The sequence below is a fragment of the Anser brachyrhynchus genome (genome assembly GCF_964034855.1).
Source record: "Anser brachyrhynchus genome assembly, chromosome: 1".
In the NCBI taxonomy this organism is placed as follows: domain Eukaryota; kingdom Metazoa; phylum Chordata; class Aves; order Anseriformes; family Anatidae; genus Anser; species Anser brachyrhynchus.
This window is the reverse complement of record NC_137694.1, coordinates 132,874,423-132,894,650: the sequence shown is the minus strand read 5'-3', so window position 1 is coordinate 132,894,650 and position 20,228 is coordinate 132,874,423. Positions and strand designations below refer to the sequence as shown.

At 38.3% G+C, this 20,228-nt stretch overlaps 1 protein-coding gene across 6 annotated transcripts in view; it reads left to right on the top strand.

The window, feature by feature from the left end:
- Positions 1-20,228, top strand: part of FRMPD4 (FERM and PDZ domain containing 4) — a 314,212-nt gene that overhangs the window by 269,542 nt on the left and 24,442 nt on the right. For all 6 annotated transcript variants that reach the window (XM_080554742.1, XM_080554744.1, XM_080554743.1 and 3 more), the window contains one exon: positions 11,858-11,903. In XM_080554742.1, coding sequence (XP_080410868.1) covers positions 11,858-11,903 — 46 coding nt within the window. The remainder of the gene's footprint in view (positions 1-11,857; positions 11,904-20,228) is intronic.

Here is a 20,228-nt window from a genome sequence, read left to right as displayed (position 1 = left end):
AGCAAGTTGCATGAGTTCAGTCCTTTTTACTTTTTCCCCATGCCAATATCCATCTTCCCTCCTACCACCTTCTGTCTACAGCTCTGTGGCAAGTTACGTCTTCGCCTCCTCTCTTCCTCCACAAACAGCTTCCCTCCTCCCCCTCACCACTTTCCTAAAGAGCAGAGAGATGTTTTAGTGTCCTTCTATCCAGTCCTGACTGTTAGCCATGGCTTCTAAGGAACAAGAGAGGACAGTGATGAAAGTGGTTCATTTTCACTTTTTCGCTCTAGTGCAGAGCTTGGCAGTGCTGCAGTGGTGGTGGGCTGGGGCTGACCTGAATGCAGCATGTATGCGTGGCGTATCCCGCATCGACTTTGGTCTGGCTAGTGCGGGTAAAGAAGCATAGGCTTGGCTCTGCAAGCGTGGGTGTTTTCTCGAGGAGAAGAACAATACTGAAAAGAGTGGCATCATGTTTTTACTGCTGTTGTAACCCATAGCATCGAGACGAAAGCTAGCATTGGTATGTCCAAACTGCACTGCAATTATTACGTCTTCATTTTCTGTGTGGATATAAGAATGCAACTATTCATTATTCTATGCTTGGTTTGTGTTTGCAGTGTAATTTTCTTCTCCCCATTTCAAACATTCCTTCCCCCATTATATTTTGCAGTATTTTTTGCCATTATCATGGAAGGATTTCTGCTCATGTGTAATTTAAGTTATCCTAAGGACCACTTTCATGTGCAGTGTACATTCATTTTTAACTTTTCAGTGAGACTTTTATTAGTGAACCTTTGCTCCAAGGAAAGTGTAAAACTAATTATGTAGTTCTTGTGATACAAAAGGTGAAAAAATAAAGGGTATAATAGTGTAATTTTTTTATTAAATTAACCAACACAAATACTTAGATGTATCAACTGAAAATCAACAACATGATTTTGAAAGGTTGGACAGAGCTTAAACAGATTTTTAAAGCCATGTCTTATTGATTGTAACACAATAAATAAATAAATGGTCCTTTTTTTTGTTTGTTTGTTTTTTTTAAAAGAGGGGAGAACCTTTGAATTTTACACATTCTGGGTGTTTCACATATAATCATGGCAGTACTTTTCAATAAATGCTACAATTTAATAAAACAAGTAGTTAACTGGCTGTCAACAATTTTGACTCAGTTTCTCCTCATATCAGAGTCTATATATTAAATAATGTGTGAGGACACAAATACAGTCAAGCGGTTTGCACATCAGGGCTACTGCTGTGTGAATTACTCTGTAATGTGCGTGGTAGCTTCAGAAGAGTAGGCTCTTTTGCTGCCTGTCCAAATCATTATAAAATCATATTTGCCATGATTTATGCTGCTTCAGTGGCACATGGATATGTCTTTGGCATCTGACCAACCAATTTTTCTATTCCAGACTCAGTAAGCAAAAATCATTCTGCATTAGTCTCTGCAGCTCAGTATCCATCAATTGTCTAACCTTGCAGATAAAGGAATAGTAATAAAACCCATGAAAAACAGCCACTGACCACTGAAACTTTTCTTAATGAGGAATTAAATGAATCCTGTTCTGACGGAACAATTATTCTTAAAACTATCACCATCAATCTTTAATTATTTAAAACGTAATAATTTGTAACATAGCAAAGAAAAAAGATGCTCTTAGATTGTATCATATAGTCTGGTTCTCAAAAAGCAGATAAGAGTTAAAAGCCACAATGATAGTGTTCAGGCATCTGAAAGAAAAATACCATTTACTCTTTGAATGAATGTTCTTTTCTTAAGGAAGAATAATAAAGACAATAATATTGAATGGAGCACAATATGTCATACAGTGCTTGAAAATACAATGTTCCTCATAATTGAAGAGCTTTATCTCATTTCTGAATGCATCTTCCTCTTCTTAATTTCTTCTTCTTTATTGGCTGGATTACTTAGAGCTAAGATAATGTTTGTGAAAGACATCTGACACAAAAGAGCCCTATGTAAATATTATGTATTATTAATAAAAACTCAGATAACTCTCTAAAACAAGATGCTCTTAAAGCATTTAATAGATTCAGGTTAACATTTAATCAGCAAAATTGATGTTCTGCTTTGTGAAAAGCATTAAGGAAAACAAAAAATATAATAGTTGCAGGGATGAAGGATGTGTATGAATACGTGACCTTTCATTACTACATACACAATGCCCTAAACTGAAAGTGAAAATACCATTGCAGTACAGATTATGAATGGCAGCTATCATGATTTCTGTTGCTTTCAGTACAAATGAAAATGCAGCTCTGATCATAAAAGATTATGGTTAATCTGTCACATAATAAAAATATCTTTAAGATTTTATTCTTATTTTTCGTGATCTTTCCTCCTCTTTAATATGTAACTCATATAGATCTATTTTGCATTCTTATTGATATAGGTGTCACTTCTCTTCAGTTTCTGACATCTTCAACTGTCTTTTATTTCTTTTCCTCATTTCCAAATTCTTTTTGCAACATGTTTTTAGAGTGCATGATTTCTTTGTTTCTCACAAAGGATCAACAAGTTTATACCATTATTTATTTAAATTCACCACTGTAATTTTTATTTGAAGGGTTTGGCATTAGACAATGTATTTTAATGAATTACTTTTTTTTTTTTTTTTGAGCTCTTAGTATCATTGACCAGGACTTCACTATGCAAAATGCTGCATCAGGATATACTATAAGTCTACCCTCTGTATGAAATATGTCCACTAATGACAAAATCAGAGTAGAGGGAGATTGCTCAGAGAGTAGAAACAATCATAAAATAATATTTGCATTATATTAATATCAGTAAATGAACTGCTTATCTTTTGTCAAGACTTGGTAGGCAAAGAAGTTCTCCACTCAAGGCAGGGTTTTGTTGTTGAAGGCAGCAGCACTGCTTTGCCTGGTTCCATAAGATGATGTGACTGATAAGAGCAAGTGACTTGTCTGCATATCCATTCATGTCATTGTGGCCATAAGCAGCCACTTGTCAGTCTAGCTTTGGTTTCATGGTTAATGGTAGCAGAGCTGCTCCTTGCTCATTTGATCACCAGTGGAGTTTTAAAGTGAGTATAACCTGCACATATAGTAGCATTTCTGTGAAATTAGCTGTTAGATGTGCCATGAAGCTTTTGTTGGCTTCTTTGCTAACTTTATGATATTTGCTGAAAGAAAGACTATACCTTCTTTATTTGAAGTTTGAGCTATCGGAGTTTCTGAATCTGCCGGAACTGATAGACAGTGTTCACACACGCAGTGTCCAGATATGTGTACCAAGTGGCCGCATTTTTTTCAATCAGGCACAGAAAGTCTCATTTAGTGTATTGTCAAACCATGACCAGAGCTGCTGGTCTTTTGCTACTGATTTTTTTTTCCCATTTTCTGTGACTATTGAGAAAATTGTTATTTCTCTTTTATTCTTTGTTTCCATTGTCAAGATGTCCTCATCTTAAGCATGCTGCTCTGACACCTGTAATGAAGAGAAGTAGCCTAGCATCGATGAAATCAAAATTGTCCCTTCCCATGGAGCATGAGAGGTCCACTTCAGTGAGACTAGAGGGAAAAAATAAAATCAAGGGATGATTGTTCATAACATACTGTCTGCTAAAAGAAACATTAAAATTATTTGAAAAGAGAATTAATCTCCTAAGTGTGAATTTACATTGCATCTCTGAAAGATAAAAAGAAAAATGGAACCAACAAGACTTCTTTATGTGAATTATATGAATGAGATTTTCTCTCTGAAACATCATTTTCAATTGCTAGACCAAATTGTTAACCTCTCTTTTGCACTGTGATAAGTGAATGGAATAACACCGATTTTCATGGCTTGGAAAGTTACCTCATCATTTCCTTCAGTCCTTTAACTTTCATTATTTCATCTGTTTCCACTGTTGAAGTAGAAATTCAAATGCCTGTGTGACTGGATCAAAATGTATAATCAACTGCTGAAAATTCTGTACCACACTAGAAAGCCCCCTTAATCTAGTTCAGATAAAGCAGAGGAACATCTGGGATCCATAAGAAGAGCACTCAAGGTGTTCCAGCATTTTTCTTTCTCTGTCCCAGGTAAATGAATTCTGGTTCCAGTGGAGCATTCAGATGTATTTACAAAAGTTTAGAAAATCAGAAGACTGTTCTGATTATATTTAACATTTTTCAAATTAGATTTTGCTGTGACCATGTTACAAATTCATGATGGCTCCGGTTTTGGAAGCTGAAATTAGAAAATGACAGAACAGTTGGACTAGATTTTGTAATCATTGCTACATCCCTGGTGGCTGCGCTGGAGAATCAGTATATGAGCTCATGCCATTGTTTCAGAGCATATATCTTTCACATCAGCATTGGTTTGGATTTTGTTGAATGGTTAGAATTTATCATTCTGTGCATTTTGCTGTGCAACCTCAGCGTTTCAGTAAAGCCCAAGTTCCTGGAAGTCCTCCATAAGTATATTACTGCAAAGGATAAATGTCACCAAATCAACTACATGGATGTAATGTACCTGAGTGCAGTGGGCAGCCATGCATCTCTGTCTGTAGTGAGACCACCCCATTCTGTAAATATTTTACTTTGAAAGTATTGTTTAGTATCTCCATAACATCATCCCTAAAGATGTCTCATAAACATGAGCCATCCTGGGGCTGGTTTATATTGTGCTGTGTTTATTGCACTTTGAGAATTAACTTTTCCTCAAAGCCACTTTGGCAGTTAATGGTAGGAAAACTAGCACTGAAACATTGGCCTGGGTGAGTGACCTGAGAGACCAATATTATCCTACTTTATCTGTCTTTGATCCTTTAAAACTAATGTGCAGAAAGTCTAATTAGAAGAGGACAGCTGAACAATTAATTAATAGGGGACTAAACTCTGTGTTTTTCTCCTTGGGAGTATAACATTTTCACGCTGCATAAAGTAATTTATGCTATGGTCGTGTGGTGGTAACATGCTAACAGTCTGACTTGGTAAAAGTCTCCTTCCATCAGATATACATACATACCCATCTGGCTCCCTCTTTTTCCAGTGGCCAAAATAAGCAAATAATGATTCTGTTGGAGTAGGAAACTGCAGAGCTAATAACTCCTAATAAGTTCTCTACTCCACCTCAAGGTCAGGGCCTGAGTGAGACTGTCTTGTCTCTATCCAAGTAGGAAAACAGCCGCCGAAGGAAGGCCCGGTCACTGTAGGGTTTTCTGCGTGTTGCTGATATTCAGAGTTGCACTCCAGAATTAATTGCACTCCAGAATTAATTGAAGACTGGTGTAATAAGAAGGAGCAAGTGAGGCACTGTCTGGTAAAGAATTGCAAGTGGCATTACTCAGTAGTTAGACAGCACTGTAGTGCTGCTGTTTCAATTTCCAAGCAGTTTTACCACGGCAGTCTTGTACAGTGTACACAGGTATTTACTGTTTGACTAACATTTTGGTAACTCAGTTACAAAAATTATAACCTTATACTTGAGAATATTAGCAACTAGATGACTTTGGGTGTTTGTGGATGGGAGGAGTATTTTGGCTAGAGTTGTATATAGGTCTTCATAAATCACTGAAATTCGAGAACTTCCTCTTCATAGGGTTTTCCTTGCCACAGTGCTAATATAGGAGAAAACAGTGAATTTGGTACATGTGAAAGCTTGGCAGATGAACAACCTTAGAGAGCAGGAGTCTTTTTTATTCTTGAAGCCTTTACAGCAGAGGCATCTAAAATGGCATCTCCTGTATGAAACCCCACCAGCATGCCACAGCCCTGATCTGAAGGGACCACTTCTGTCAGAGACAGCAAGCATAATTCAGCCTGCAGACACGCTTGCTTCTTGGCCCCTTATGGAGACAGCCAACAAGGGTTCCAATTAGTGCCAGCTGCAGACTGTGACAATTTTAAAGGTTGACTTTCACACCATGCCAGACCTTTAAAAGAAAGAACATTTATATAAAATGCAATTTGCTTTGACAGTAATTTTCTGTATGCTATTATTGAAGTTATTTCTGTTAGAATCAGAGTATCTTTTCTCTCAGCTGAGTTTCTGCTGCTGTTTGATCTTGCAGTGCAGGAATAATCCTGTGCTTATACCTTTTCTTTTTTTTTTTTTTTTTTTTTTTTTTACTTTATACAGCAATCTTCATTTCAAGCGATCATTTCTTGCAGTTTTTAGGACTCAGACACTCAAACTGAAATGCTGTAAAATTCCCAGATCCTTGTGTGGATCGCTTCTGGCACTGAAAGTCCTCACATATTTAATGGCAGACTTAATTTTTAAGGATTTTGTGAAGCAGCAGAGTTATTCAAATTAAATCACTGGATTCAAGAGTTCACAAGTTGACATTGCTTGATTGTCAAGAGTATTTCCCTGCATTGACTGTGAGGCTAAGGGCAGGTACTGCCATTAACAGTGGCGGAAGATGCCGCTGCCAGCTTTCCAAATGTGAGCATGATCCCTCTGCTTTCTGAAATCAGGGACTCCAATGCACTCTTCCTATCTCCAGAAATAAGACCTGAACACCATGGTCTTCACTTCTGTAGACTGTCGTCCCTGGAGAAAAGAGTCTAACCTGATGCTCCCATCCATTTCCTGTGTTGTTCCCCATGTGTCCACTACCACCCTCAAAGCAAGACCTTGGCTTCATGTTCCATTTCCTCTATCCATACACCATTCAGCATTACCCTACCTCCCCGAACTTGAACTCCACACCTCATCCTTTATGGTAGCACACATTACTTCATGAGCCTCTTGCTACTTTTCTTGCCTGCTGCACTCCTGCAATTGTTCTCTGAGATGGCGTTGGAGATGCAATGCCATGCATGGCACACCCTGCCTTGCCTTCATGATGGCAGCAATGCCCATCTCTAGCTGTGTACAGGGTCTTCAGAGAGACTCCCCAGAGGTCAGTGCAGCCAGCTGGGTGGCCACAGACTGAAATCCCATTGTCACTCATAAAATTTGTCTGGAAAATACCATCTGCTTAGGGTTTGAGAGGTCAGATTCTTCGCCTGCTACTAAATAGCGTTCATCTATGGGTTCATGTAATCCAGAGGCCAGAAGCAGTCTTCCCACAGTAGTACATTTTTTTTGTTGTTTTGTGTTTTGTTTTTTAATTGTACTTCTTAATTAGAAGCTATTGAATCATGGAAACGTTGCCTGTAGTTTGCGTGCTGCTGTGTTGCCTTCGGAAATGGAGAGAGAAGAACCATACACACCATGATGTGTGCTGGAGGAGTTCTATGTTAGCCTGTGTGTTTATGTTTGCACAATGCTGCCTCTCCTGTGACAAAAAATAGCCTCAGGAAAGACATTATCTTCTTCTTAAAGCCTCTTTCCTCCATTCCTCTGCATTGTTTCATGGGTTTCAATGAATACAAGTTTGTTCCCCAACTTGACAAGGTTCCCCAGACCACCCAGGGGGGTTGGCACCATTGAAAGACCTGGAGGCACACTGGGGGGGGGGGGGGGGGGGGCTGTGCGATAAAAGCAAAGAATGAAGAAGCACAAGGCTAAGACAAGTCTACTGTGTCCCACCAAGTTCCCTCCAGTAGAAATCTCTAGCCCTGGAGGTAAATTCAGGCATACCTCTGGCAAACTTCCACAGGAGCCATTGCACGTGACAGAAGTCTGGAGAAGTGAAATTTGGAGCTCCCTCAGGTGAAGATAACTACTGTAAAGAGAACAGGTTTTATGTAAAAATGTATATACAGCTCAAATCAAAATGATCCTTTTGAAATCATTCCTAATGTACTACAATAGAGTGACTTTAGTTTTCTCATGAAAAGTCTTTTGTTCATTATTACTGCCTTAGTCTTCAAAATAATGAAAGACATTCAAATGCTGAATAATTCTTCTCTAGCTTAGATACTAGGTTGAGATAAGTTCTACTTTCCTTAGCTTTGAATATGGTATTTCAGGTAACCTGACACATTCTGTAGTTAGTTTTTGACTTGCTTGCATCCCTTTCCTTACTTTAAAAACATAGTGTGAAACATACTGCAAATCATGGCATCCTACTCCATAATTGTGAAATTCAGACCTTTCTCATCAATAGTAAGACCCAAAGCACAGCAGAGGGTCCAGAAATAGCAAAGAAAAAGGATAGCATTTCAAAACAAGTTTTAGATTTTTTCTTAAATTACATTCCCTGTAAATTATACTATTTATTATATGTCGGTTTCTATTGTGTACATCTTCACTGGGAGAGAAACCTGGTATACCCCTATTTGCTGCAGGACACATGCAAAGAACAGAAACACTTGTTCCATATGGTTCAGATACTGGGAATTTCCCCACTCTCCCCACATTTCCTTCGCCCCCCTCCTTCCCACTCTCCTTCCCCACTTCAAGCTCAAAGGGAAGCAGAAGAGAGACAGTAATTTCCACCTGCAAGTTCAAAGTCAAAGTCAATGGCTGGTATTGTAGCAGAATGTTAACGCCTCATGTAGTCTGAGATGCTTGATACTTAGTAATACAACTTTAACCTTTATAATGTGCTGTAATTTGTTTCTCAAACCATCTATATTCTCTCGGTGTTGCAGCCTGAGTATCTGTAATGAGTAGGCAGAATGGACAAATACAATCACTGTGCAGGGCCCTGGAAAGCACAAATAGATGAATCACTGAAATTCCCTTTGCGATTTTGATATTTTAGCCTTGTTCTCACCATTTGATTCTAATGTCAGGAAATGAAAGAAACATGATGGTAACTTATTTTTGCATTGTTGTTAGCTGGTCAGATAGTAGGGCACCCAGAAAGTCCACAGGTCTTGTGAAAGCTTGGAATTGCATATCATTGGTCTTGAGTAAGTTTGGCTTCGAAAACAATACGTAGACAAGAGTCTAAATTTAGAAAAATAATATTTAGGTTAAATATATGCATATCTATTTTCTTTTACTTTAGTCAGATTGTTGAAAGCGGAAAAGCCAATTCAGAGGGGAAGTAAGACTGCAGTTGTTCCTTTAGTTTTTGCCACTATCTTTCCAAAGTTGCTTAGAAGAAGTAGCTTAAGTGTGGTGATATACCTGGTTTGTGTAATTCAGTCTAAGCTGTTTGTGTGTTCTGCTGTCAATATGAACATACATATTTACACATACATTTAAGCTGTAAAACTTACAGAGCACAGTACATGGTCACTGGTTCCATTGTTTTTCCCGTGTTGTGTTAGAAACAATATGTGTCACAATGGAGAGTCTCCGGTGCAATGCAAGGATTATCATTTAGGTATATATGATTTTCTAACAATAATGGAAGTAGAAAGTGGTGTGAAGTTTTGTTATCATGGGTTTAGAAGGTTTTAGAATGGGTGGTGCAGTCATGGCTGAGTACTGCAGATCAAAATGCTGCAGATTAAATATGTATTTATCTTGTAACTGTGCTGTGTTTTGTATGTTATATGTGTTTTATATAAAAAGTTTTGTCTGATGATGAAAGGGCTATAAATGGTGCTTGACAGCTGCTTTGTGTATATGTAACATACATGATTCCAGATACTCTGAATGGCCTTATTATAGACTCAAATGTTGAGTGAATGTTCTGAGGTCTAGCATCCTCCCAATGCAAGTGATTACCCTGTAAGCAAGTCTTATACCCAAAATAAATTTTAATATGATGACCCGTTGGCTTAAAAATCTTGTTAGTCTAGGCTGAATGCTGCCTACACTGGCACTTGGTTTGATCCAAGAGTAATGAACAGCTGAAAAACATTTTCATTAGAAGTTGATTTTCTTTCATAAAGGTGACTCTCTAGGGTAACTAACTGATCAACAGGAGGTAGACCATGCAAGTAATCTCGCTTTTCATAAGAAACATAAATCAGTGTGTTGAAAGTAATTGAAGAGGACAGTTGGGCATGGAGTACTTATCCCAGGGATGTGGTTTATCCTGTAGCTAACAACCCTCTGTACTTTTACATCTACACATATGCCTAGATTAATATGGCAGTGACAAATTGGATAGAAGTGGACAGTATAGATGCAACTGTGAGATTTGTGAAATAAATTACATTTCTTATAATGTATTTTCAGAATCCCAAAAGTATGGTAGGTAGAACAGAAGAAAGTAGAGGGAATCCTGTTGTTAAGCAAAACAGAATGGAGATTGCTACTTTTAGACTATGAGCTATAAAATCTTCAAGAATAACAATGGAGAATGATAAAGAATAATTGCAGAGATTTCCAAAACTGCTATCAGTAGCTTACAGATCTTAAAAACAGAATGTAAACATTCACATATATGAACACTGTAAATAAAAGCTGTTTCATGATTGAATAAGTCATTTCTGGAGCTTAACTTTGGAATGTTTTATTAAAATAAAAATTAATCGTGGGAAATTCCTTAAAGTATTTATGATTATATATAAAGGGGACAAAATAATTTTATTTTGTGGCAGATTATTCAATTTTCACCACATGTAGCTCCTCAGTACAGTATTTTAACTTTGTAACCTAATTTTATTTCTGTTGTTCTGAGCACAGAAAGGCAACCCAAACTTTCAATACATTCTTTAGAAAAGCCTTTCTATACTCTTTTCATGCAATGATACAAATATCTAATACGAGGAGTAAAAATTGAAGCTTTAGAAATTTTACTTTAGTTAGGGGATATTTGGTCAAACTTTGCTGCTCGCATGACTGATGGCTTTGACAGAGGTAGAATTTGCTATCTCACTTGGCTCTCAGAGATGAGATGACTTTATCAAGTATGCCCCTTTTCCAGACCAGTTTTTCAACTGGGCTTGTAGATTCTCCTCCATTTTCCTTGCTTTTTGCCTTTTAAATGGCACATCAATGGTGTGAATATACAGTATAAGGTGACACTGAGTAAGACCAATGCAGTGTGATTTATTTTAGTTTGTACTGTTGAACAGTTCAGGCATGCCAAATCAGTTGTACTTCAGTTAGCCTAGCAATAAGTCACATAAATAAGCAATTAAATGTGTTTGAAAGTAGTAAAACTAACAGAAAATCAACTCCATCTCAACAAAATGGCACCCGACTTTTTCACAGCTAATATTGCCCTCAGAAGCCCTCTGTCCAATAATGTAACACAATAGATATTGACTGTGATTGGCATTTTTTCCTCATTATTCCACTTTGCCCTTACTTTTCCCCAGTTATCCATGAGTCTGAACTGCCCATCAATAGACAAAATATGTATGTATTTGTCATTTGTCTAGACCATTTGATCTTATCAAGTTTCCTAATAAGTTTTTCTCTTTGGGGGGGGGGGGGGGGGGGGAAGGGATTGAGAGCTGCTGATTTCTTCTCCATTCACTCATTTCTTCCTAAATAAGAGCTGTTCAATTTTAAAGAAGAACCTTTATTTAGCAACTTAGTAGAAAAAACTAAAAATTCTAACTGAGATATTCACCAAATAGTAATCTTCATCTACTGATTTTAAAGGTGAGCTAGAGAAGAGTCTGGGGCTAAATTTTGTCCTCATTCTTGTTCTGAAAACACAGCTATCTTCAGATAAATTTTGCATTAAGTGTACAAGAAGTAGATGATATAAAAAATTAATTTTGTTTGTAAAGTAGGCAAAATAAATGTGTAGTCTATAGATACTGCATTGATAGAATTAATCAAATGTTATTCCATTCTTATTAGGGAAAATCATTATTGGAGTATGCAGGTCTCTAATGGAGCAAATATTTTATAGTATGAGCTGCAAAATTAAGTTAATTCAGTTTGTTATATTGGAAAAAAAAGTTATTTTTAATATTCATTGTTATTTTGGTATTCATCGCTGTAATTCTCTGATATGTGATTGTAATAAACATTTTGCCATATTAATGCAGTTTTCTCCATTAGAAAGATAAGCTGGTTATGTGTAGTGCATAAACGTATGAACCTTTACTTGATTTTACTTCTTTTTTCTTTTTATAGAAGCTGCAAAGAATCAATCCTCCTTACTGTTGTTCAACCTTACCCTGTAAGTATCTGTAGTGTTTTCTGAATTAGTTTCCTAGCAACATAGCAGCTTTTTCTCTGCCTATATTCTGTCTGTCTTTACCTCATCTGTGCAATAAAAAGAAATAAGTGAGATAAGGGCTGTGTCTCTTAAAGGTGGTGTCTCGGACTGCGTTACTGCATACCGCAGAATATATTAGCAAGTTAAATAGTAACAGCATTGTTAAACTCCTGCCAGGAGAATGCACAGAGGGGGATGCTGAGTTCTGCTTCCAGCATCTTCTGAGGTTTGGGAGATGGCCTGGGCCAAGTCCCCTCCGCCGCATTGCTTCTGTCTCTGTCAAATGGAAACTGCTCATCCCTCATGAGCCTGACGTGGAAGTGGGGAGTGGGCACGGCGCTGCCTTTGGCTGTTGGCTGGTGGAAGGTGGTGCCTGCAGCAATGGGCAGAGCTCAGGCAGGGCTTTGTCTAGGGCCGAGGAGTCCCCACCAGTGGAGCGAGGGACAGGGGAGGTGCAGCACAGGGCTGCCCCTCTTCTAAACCTGTTGCAGCTTGTGTTCTTTTTGTAATTCTGCCTCAGTTCCACAGACTTGCACTTCAGTATCAAACTGGTTATACCTTGTGCAATGGAGGGCTCTGCATACATCTCCAGGGCAGAGCGTGTGGAGATGAGGGGAGAGGAGAGGCAGAAAGGCAATCACATGAGGCTGGCTGGAAGGAACTGGGAGCAGTTGCAGCCCACCTGTCAGCTGGCTGATGGGACATGCCTTTGCACCTCACTTAATGGTTTGTGGAAGTGGGTTTATGGCCCTTCAGCTCAAACCCATCATTGAAGAAGGTCAGATGAAAAAGGAGTGAAGCTAAGTCAGGGGATGGAGCACCTCTCTCTCTTCCCTTCATACATCCATGCACAACCACACACACTTTGTAGACCACAGTGGGGGCTCAACGATGGATCAGTAGTGATTTCAAATTCAACAGGTCTAGTCACTTCCCTTTTTGCTAGCCTGATGCACAAGCGTTTTGATTAATAAGTGATAATTGCATCCCTTTCCCCAAGAATAACAGATTTGACAGAAAAGTATGAAAACAAATTTATCTGATGAAACTGCCAAAACATACATCTTACAAATGCAATTTGATCACTGCTGTGTGGCTCCTGTACTACTGGTTAGCCTTTCTGACTAGTTTAGAGGAGGTCATATCGTCATTGCTTCACTTTCAAGAAGCCAGTCCACACAGCAGCTAAATTGTGGGGGAAAAGCACGTGCTCCCCAGCAAAACAAGGCAGGGGCTGCTGCACTGCAGTAAGATCACTAGCAGTGTTGCCTGGCTAAATAAAGAATGTAACTGTTTTTAAAGCTAGCTGTATTACAGCCAGTTGTTTTGATTATGGGGAATGTATATAATACAGGGGAAAAAAATCCTCACCCACTTCCCTTTTTTATACAGGTTGTCTTATTTTATCTGTTGACAGGTTTCATTCTTTTCTTTAAATGTCTGGTGACAAAAAGGCTTATGATTTAGTGCTGGTTATATGTAGCCCTTAGAAGTGGGCAGCATACCTTTGAGGTGTTGTGGCCTGTTGCTGTGATGCTCGTGTGAGGGCAAGCCCGTATGTAGTGAATGTAATGGAAGTTGAAACCTAAATGAACTGTGCACGCCATGTTCAGTGGAGAAGGTGCAGTCTTCTTCCAGCATTTGACCTGTAGAAGAAGTTACATCATGACCTGATATCTTCCCATCTCTTTGGGTCCAAGCCCTGTTTGAGGACTGACAAGGCTGAATCTGCTCCTCTCATACATAGCACCTAATGCTAATCAATAACTAAGCCTCCTCCAGATGTCACTAAGCCACTGAATGACATTTGCTGTTGTGTCAGCCATTTGGGCTCATGTGCCCAGCTTATAAATGTAGTTGGGTTGCCCCTCTCTGGTAGGTCTGTTAGAGTCCCACAGCTCTACCTCTGCAGATGAGGCACTCGTGTTTTTGGGGGTGATGGAAGTTTTATCTCATGTAGGTATGAAGATTGTCTCCCTGAGAATGCCCACAGAACAGCAGATGTATTCATATCAGTGCTGGCTTTAATTGATTCATTTTTATTCCAAAGTCGGGATGCTTCAACGGCACGGTCTTAGTGGGTGTTAGCCTCAGCTGCAGGACTGTTGCACCAGGCAGATCTTCATTTTTCCCCACACCTATTGTGTTTACCTACATGTCCAGACCAGGGCCATGTTGGTTCGTAGCATCTTTCCCTCACCACTTTCAAGCCAAAGTTATCTTGCAGTGGAAATGAAAGTGTGCTGTGGGATTGGGACCAGCTGAGATGCTGCCAGTGTGTCCAGCTAAGTTTGACCTCTGAAGCAGTACAGGGTCAGTTTATACAAGGCTCCAAAGTTTCCTGGGGACTCTTGAGTCACCCTGAGTATCTGGCTCATGCTGGATGTCATACTGCCTCAATGACACCATTAGTAGTGCCTGAGCCTGTTATGTGATGTTCATCATTAGGCTCTCCATCCTAAGTACTGCTGTACTCTGGTTGCTTACCTGTTGTGGTCTTCTGTGCAGGAAGCAGATGTAGTGGGTGCAGTGGGTCCTTTGGCAAATATATTTTGTCTCACAGTTTGGAAACAATATTTGTCTTCAAAAATTATGATAAAATTGTTTTCCCCTTTTCTTTATTTTTTTCTCCCTCCCTCTTTCCTTCTACTCTTTTGCCCATAAAACTGGAAAGATGAAGTAGAAACCAGACAAAGGAAAAGTAAGAATTTTTAAATAAAGACTGAACCTCTTCGCCATTCTTGGCAGAAATACATCTTTAGAAACATTTCAACTAACTCTCTTCATGATGATGAACCTTTTTGTTTCTATCATTGCATGAAAACTATCTGCCAAGATGGATTACAGGAGTGCTGTTTCTTAATTGTTTTTATTTGCGCTATTTAGAGTGTTTTGTTTTCATGCTTTCAAGTAACCATTCTTTATGATTGCAGGTGAAAGTAGAAGTAATTTAGATTTATAGTACTCTGTAGCTCACTTAGTTCTTTTTGAAAGCTTTTGCAGATCATTTTTGCTTAAGTGCATTCAGTTTTGTTTAATGCTTAAACTCTTTAAAATTTAATTTAATTAGGACCAAACCAAGACATTAGACTATCTTGTTCCTTCCAACAATCTACAAATCTCTCCTATGTTAATATCACTGCTGCTCATAAGAAGGTGGCTGAACAGATGAAGCAGTTGAAGCAGTTTAAAGTTTAGATTTTTGAAATTATGACATTTGATTATCATTTCTGACAATTTTATTCTGTAAGAGGACTGTTCTGATTGGTGGTTTATTAAGTTTTAAGCATTACTCAAAACAAATAACTTGCCTGTTTTGTTATCTCTTCAGATTTTATACCTACAGATAATCTGATAGGTTGCTTTCATGATTAATCTCTTAAATTTCTTGGATACAGTCCAGGCACAACTGAAGTCTATGACAACTTTACTGTGCATAAGTTCTGGAATGAGAAAAGGATAAGATTTGGGGATTTTTTTTTGTTTTACCTTTGTTTGAAAGAGATGCTTTTTTTTATAACATAGTTACATGTCTGAGACAAAATGTTTACAGAAAAAATGTCAATAACACTTATTTCTGACTTGTAATGATTGTGGCAACATTGTATTGAGTCTCACAGTACTTTTCATGCTGCTTTGCCATATGGAGTCGCGTAATAGGAACAACTACCATATCTACTATCGTTGCTGCAAAGAAGGGTATAAAAGAGAAACAGGTCCGTCCCAAAGACTTCAAAATCTAAAGTGAGAAAGAATACCAAGGTGTAGTTTTAGGAAGCATTTAGAAGATAGATGTGAGCATGTTGAACAGGACAGTACTTGACTACTTGAAGTTGTGAAGACAGTGTGAAAATGATGACTCTCTTTTTTAATGTTCACATAATAGCATTTTTCACAGTCATCCTTAATACCTTAGCTAGTGTATATCTTCCATATGAGCTTTTTTAGTATAGTCAGTTCCATACATATCTTTAACTCTACACTCAAAGGATCATGGTGTGGCTACTGACAACCACTATCACTGTGTTGACTCCTATATGTACAGGCCACTGATACTAGTACTGATACATGGCCACTTCCCAACAGCTTTGTTGTTTGAACTAGACTCTTCTCATGTGAGAACTGTGCTGCACAACCTTTTCATCTTTCATGTTTTTGTAGCATAAATCCCAGTGAGCACTATTGCTTCTGTCCTTTCTTCCAGAAGGCCTCTTCTATGGCTATATGAATTTTTATGGAGTGTAGTTGTACAAAATATGCAGTCTGTTTAGCAGTGAAGACTATGAGAAAATTCTGTGTGAACTTCCATGTTGTTTCAGCAAAATGAAAGCCCCTTCCCCCCTCAGTCTGTCCACCCCTTTCTCTTTCTAGTTCTTTCTTCCTGTTTTTCTCCCCCACAGTTGCCATTAGGTCTCTTTTACCTCTTCATTAGGCCTTTCTACCATCTCTGGTGCATTATCAAGCACTTTGTCTTTTTTTAATGCTTGGGTTTGTATGGTGTGAAGGCTTCTTTCATTCCCAAAGGTCTTTCTCCTTGAAGAATTGTAGGGCAGTATCCAAAAAGGCCAATGGAGGGAATTTCTCATAGGATCTCCACATTTTGTAAATGCAGAAATAGGTGGTTCAGGCCCATCTAGTCGTGAAATGAGTTTTGATGTCTACATGTTCACAAAGCCTGAATCAGATCTGTGGTTTTACCCATGGTATTTGGGACAGAGAAAACCAGGCTGTCATTTAATGTTGATGTAGCTGGTTGAATTTTTGCAATGACTAGATTAAAGTAAGATTTGGCTGATCTCTACATTGCAGCTATATGTTACAACTGTATGAGACTAAAGATCAGATGGTGATTATCATCAAACAATAGTAAAATGTAAATAATGCAAATGGTAAAATATGATTGTCCCTGATAGATCACATTGTTTAGGGATAACAACAACAACATTTTTTTTAAGAAAGAACCCAAATCTGACCATTATTTCAGCAATTGAATTTGTGCCTAGAGTTTAAGAAAGAAATACTCCTGATGGTGATCTGTCAGTGGCCTGTGGTGATAACAAATTACTACATAGTAAAACTTCTCAACATTATTACATACATGTCCCTATCTGCTCTTCTACAATACTCTTGTGAGCAAGTGTTGTTGTTTCAGCCTTCCTCACAGCTATGAATGGTGGTTTTTAGTTTGCCTTTGGGCATTATGTACTGTTCCACTTAATGAATTTAATACTTCCTCTTATTCACATATTATTTGCTTGCTAATGTTTGTTTCACATAATTGCCTTTAGAGATGGACCAAAAAGTCAACACATTTTTGCAGTCATGCAATTTTTCCCCATTTCCTAAGAAATACAGTATTTCATATTAAACTAGTGACTAATTTTAGGTAACAAGCTTAAAATTGATTGTGTATGTAGTCTGCGGCTATTTAAAACTACCTTATTTCTGATTTGAATGTCTGATTTGACACTCATTGTCAAGAAGCAGGTTTTCCCTTCACCTTTAGGACTGCCCCATGCAGCTGCCATGTTGATTTCTTTATGGTAGCTCAGTACTACACTATCTCCTTCTAAGTGCTCAATCCTTCTATTTCCTGAGCACGAGTAAAGGTTTCATTGTTGCAGCACCTTTACCAGCAAGAGCACTCAAAGGGGCTTTTTCAGCAAATAAAGACTATTTCACCTGGAATCTTCCCCAAATCACAGTTTACCTGCGAAAGTGAACAAAATACTAGACATTCTTATTTTCATTGAAAAACAGTTTCCCTCAAAATGAAGGGTGTTGTTGCAAACAGCTCTCCAAAAATGACCTGCTATAATGCTGCTGTCAAATATAAGATCTAATTTTGAATTCTGAAAAATAAAAAAATAAAAATAAAAGAAAGGAGTTCTTTAAAAAGCCTTCCAGAAAGTCTGCTCTTGTTATAGTAATTTCTCATGTTTTGACCCTGCTGATGGGATACCCATACATTGTTCTCCCCAGTAAGCAGCATTTAAAGGAGGCTCTCAGTCTTCACTGTCATTTCCTGAAAGCAAACCTCTATGCAGCGCTTCGTCTCTCGTTAGCAGTTTCTCTAAAGAGTGTTGAAATGATCAGCTGAATTTTTGCTGAGCTCTGTGTAAACAAGTAAAAATTATTGAAATTTGTGATAAATTTGAACTTTTTACAGGAAACGCTGCTTAGGTTACATATTGTGAAGTTTGTCTTTTTTTTGAAGTATTTTGACTCCTTGTTAAAATGTGTCCCCTCATTTTGCAAAAGTCACTCTAATTAAGCTGTTTTTGTCTGTGACAATGCAAATACTTTACTTGCAGTGATAAATGTTCTGCATTAGTGTAAACACCTCCTGCTTAAGGTCATTAACTGAGGATAATGGCTTCCATTTGGCTAAAAGACAGTATCAGAAACAAATGAACATGGCACTGTGAGAATCATTAATTGATAGCATTCTTCACCAACAAATCCAAAGGCATTAAAATATAATAGAGCAGCACACTATTTTGCTGATGTTTTGTTAGACAAGCAAGTTTCAATAATCAAAAGGAAATGTTTTCCTAGGTATTTGTCTCACTTTTTAGAAATGCTTCCTTTCTCAAAGAGAAAATGTCAAATGCCAAGTTGATGCAGAGACAATGAGATTGTGTAATTAAATGCAAAAGATGTAATACTACACAAACCTCTAACTAACACAGAATGTCCCCCACACTCCCCTAAGTACTTGGCACAGCTGTTTGAGCTTTTCTTACACTCCCTGCTTCACAATCCAAAGGTTTTTAGCAAGCAACCAGCTTTCAAGCTTACCCAGAAAGGGCCTGAGTCCCAGCCCCTTTTCCGTGTGAAGAAGGAAGTAGGAGCATAATTGAGAAGGGAGAAAAGCTGCACATTTCATACCCAGCCACGATGCGCTCCCCTGGCTGTGCAACAGTGTACATTAAACCTCATGGCCTGGAATGCACGTATGTTTAAACCTTTTGGTCCTTTTGGGCTATCACAATTTTGCAATAATATAAGTGTCTGGGCACCCCGCAAGTGAGGTTGTAGAGGAAAGGATGACAACACCATGTACTGGTTTGCCATATTTGCTCTATGGGAATAAACCTGCCAGAATCTGGAAGAAAATTTGTCAGTCTGCCTGTAAAGAGAAGCCAGGCTAGTGACTCATCTGCAATAAGAGTGAACAGCTGTAAAAACCCCCTTCCAGCAAGACCAGCAAGTGAAAGCCACTCATTTTTCCCTTGCCCTTGCAAGGGAGAGCCAGTCAGCCCACTCCGATAGCCGTACTGTCCCATGACAGCGGGAATGGATAGGGTGCAGTCCATTACTTTGATGTCATATAGAATATACCCCTTACACACTGAAAGGGACTGTATGGGAGGGAGGGAAATCAGACAAGGCGTGTGTACAATTATATTAATCATGGTATTACTGTATACTGTGTCTTTCTAGGAATTCATCTTTAAAGTACAATATGTATGCACTCTACTTCAGCATTTGTGTTGTCCCTTCTTGTTGAAGAAGTGTATTGTGTGTTTTTTTTGGCCCCCCATCCTGAAGCATTAGCTTTTTTAAACTTTTTTAACTTTTTTTTTTTCTCCTGTTGGTGTTTCTAATCTTCTGGCGTCCTGCATTTTTAGCACTGGTTTTGGAAACTGAACTTGGTTTGATATTGGGGTTGAATTTTCTGTCGTTTACTCTTGCTGGATAAAAACATGTATGGTCATAGTTATTAAAGAAGAGGTAAGTAAAAATGAACAGTAAAAATGAAGAACTGTTCATTTTATTCCTGGTTCTGTTTTGCACTCCAGGAATTATTGGATAGCTCTGATATTTCATGGGAGAATGTAGCATCTTTCATTGCTTGTTCAATGGCTGATACTGAGCCTATGGTAGTAGCTAACATCAGTGGCATACAGAAATAAGCTAAAGACTTCTTCCTGACAGTTTCTAGACAAACGGCTTCTTCATAACAACAACAACAAAACTTTTTCAGCAGTTTCAGCAGAGATAAGGGATGAGAAGAGCAAGGGGGCCTTGAACTACTCCATCACTCCTGCAGATTGCTAGTCAAGTCAAAATTTGAATGATGGTGACAAGACTTTCTATGTTTACAAGAACTGCTGTCATGTTCCGTTGATAATAGGAAGTTATTCCAGGATCATCACCACTAATGCCTGCACTAGTTTTTCATAGTTAGTATTGAGTTAGTATTTCCAGTATCCAGAACTAATAAGGCCACTCCTCAGAAGTTCAGAAAAAGATTTTGAAATACCTAGTTCATATCTTACT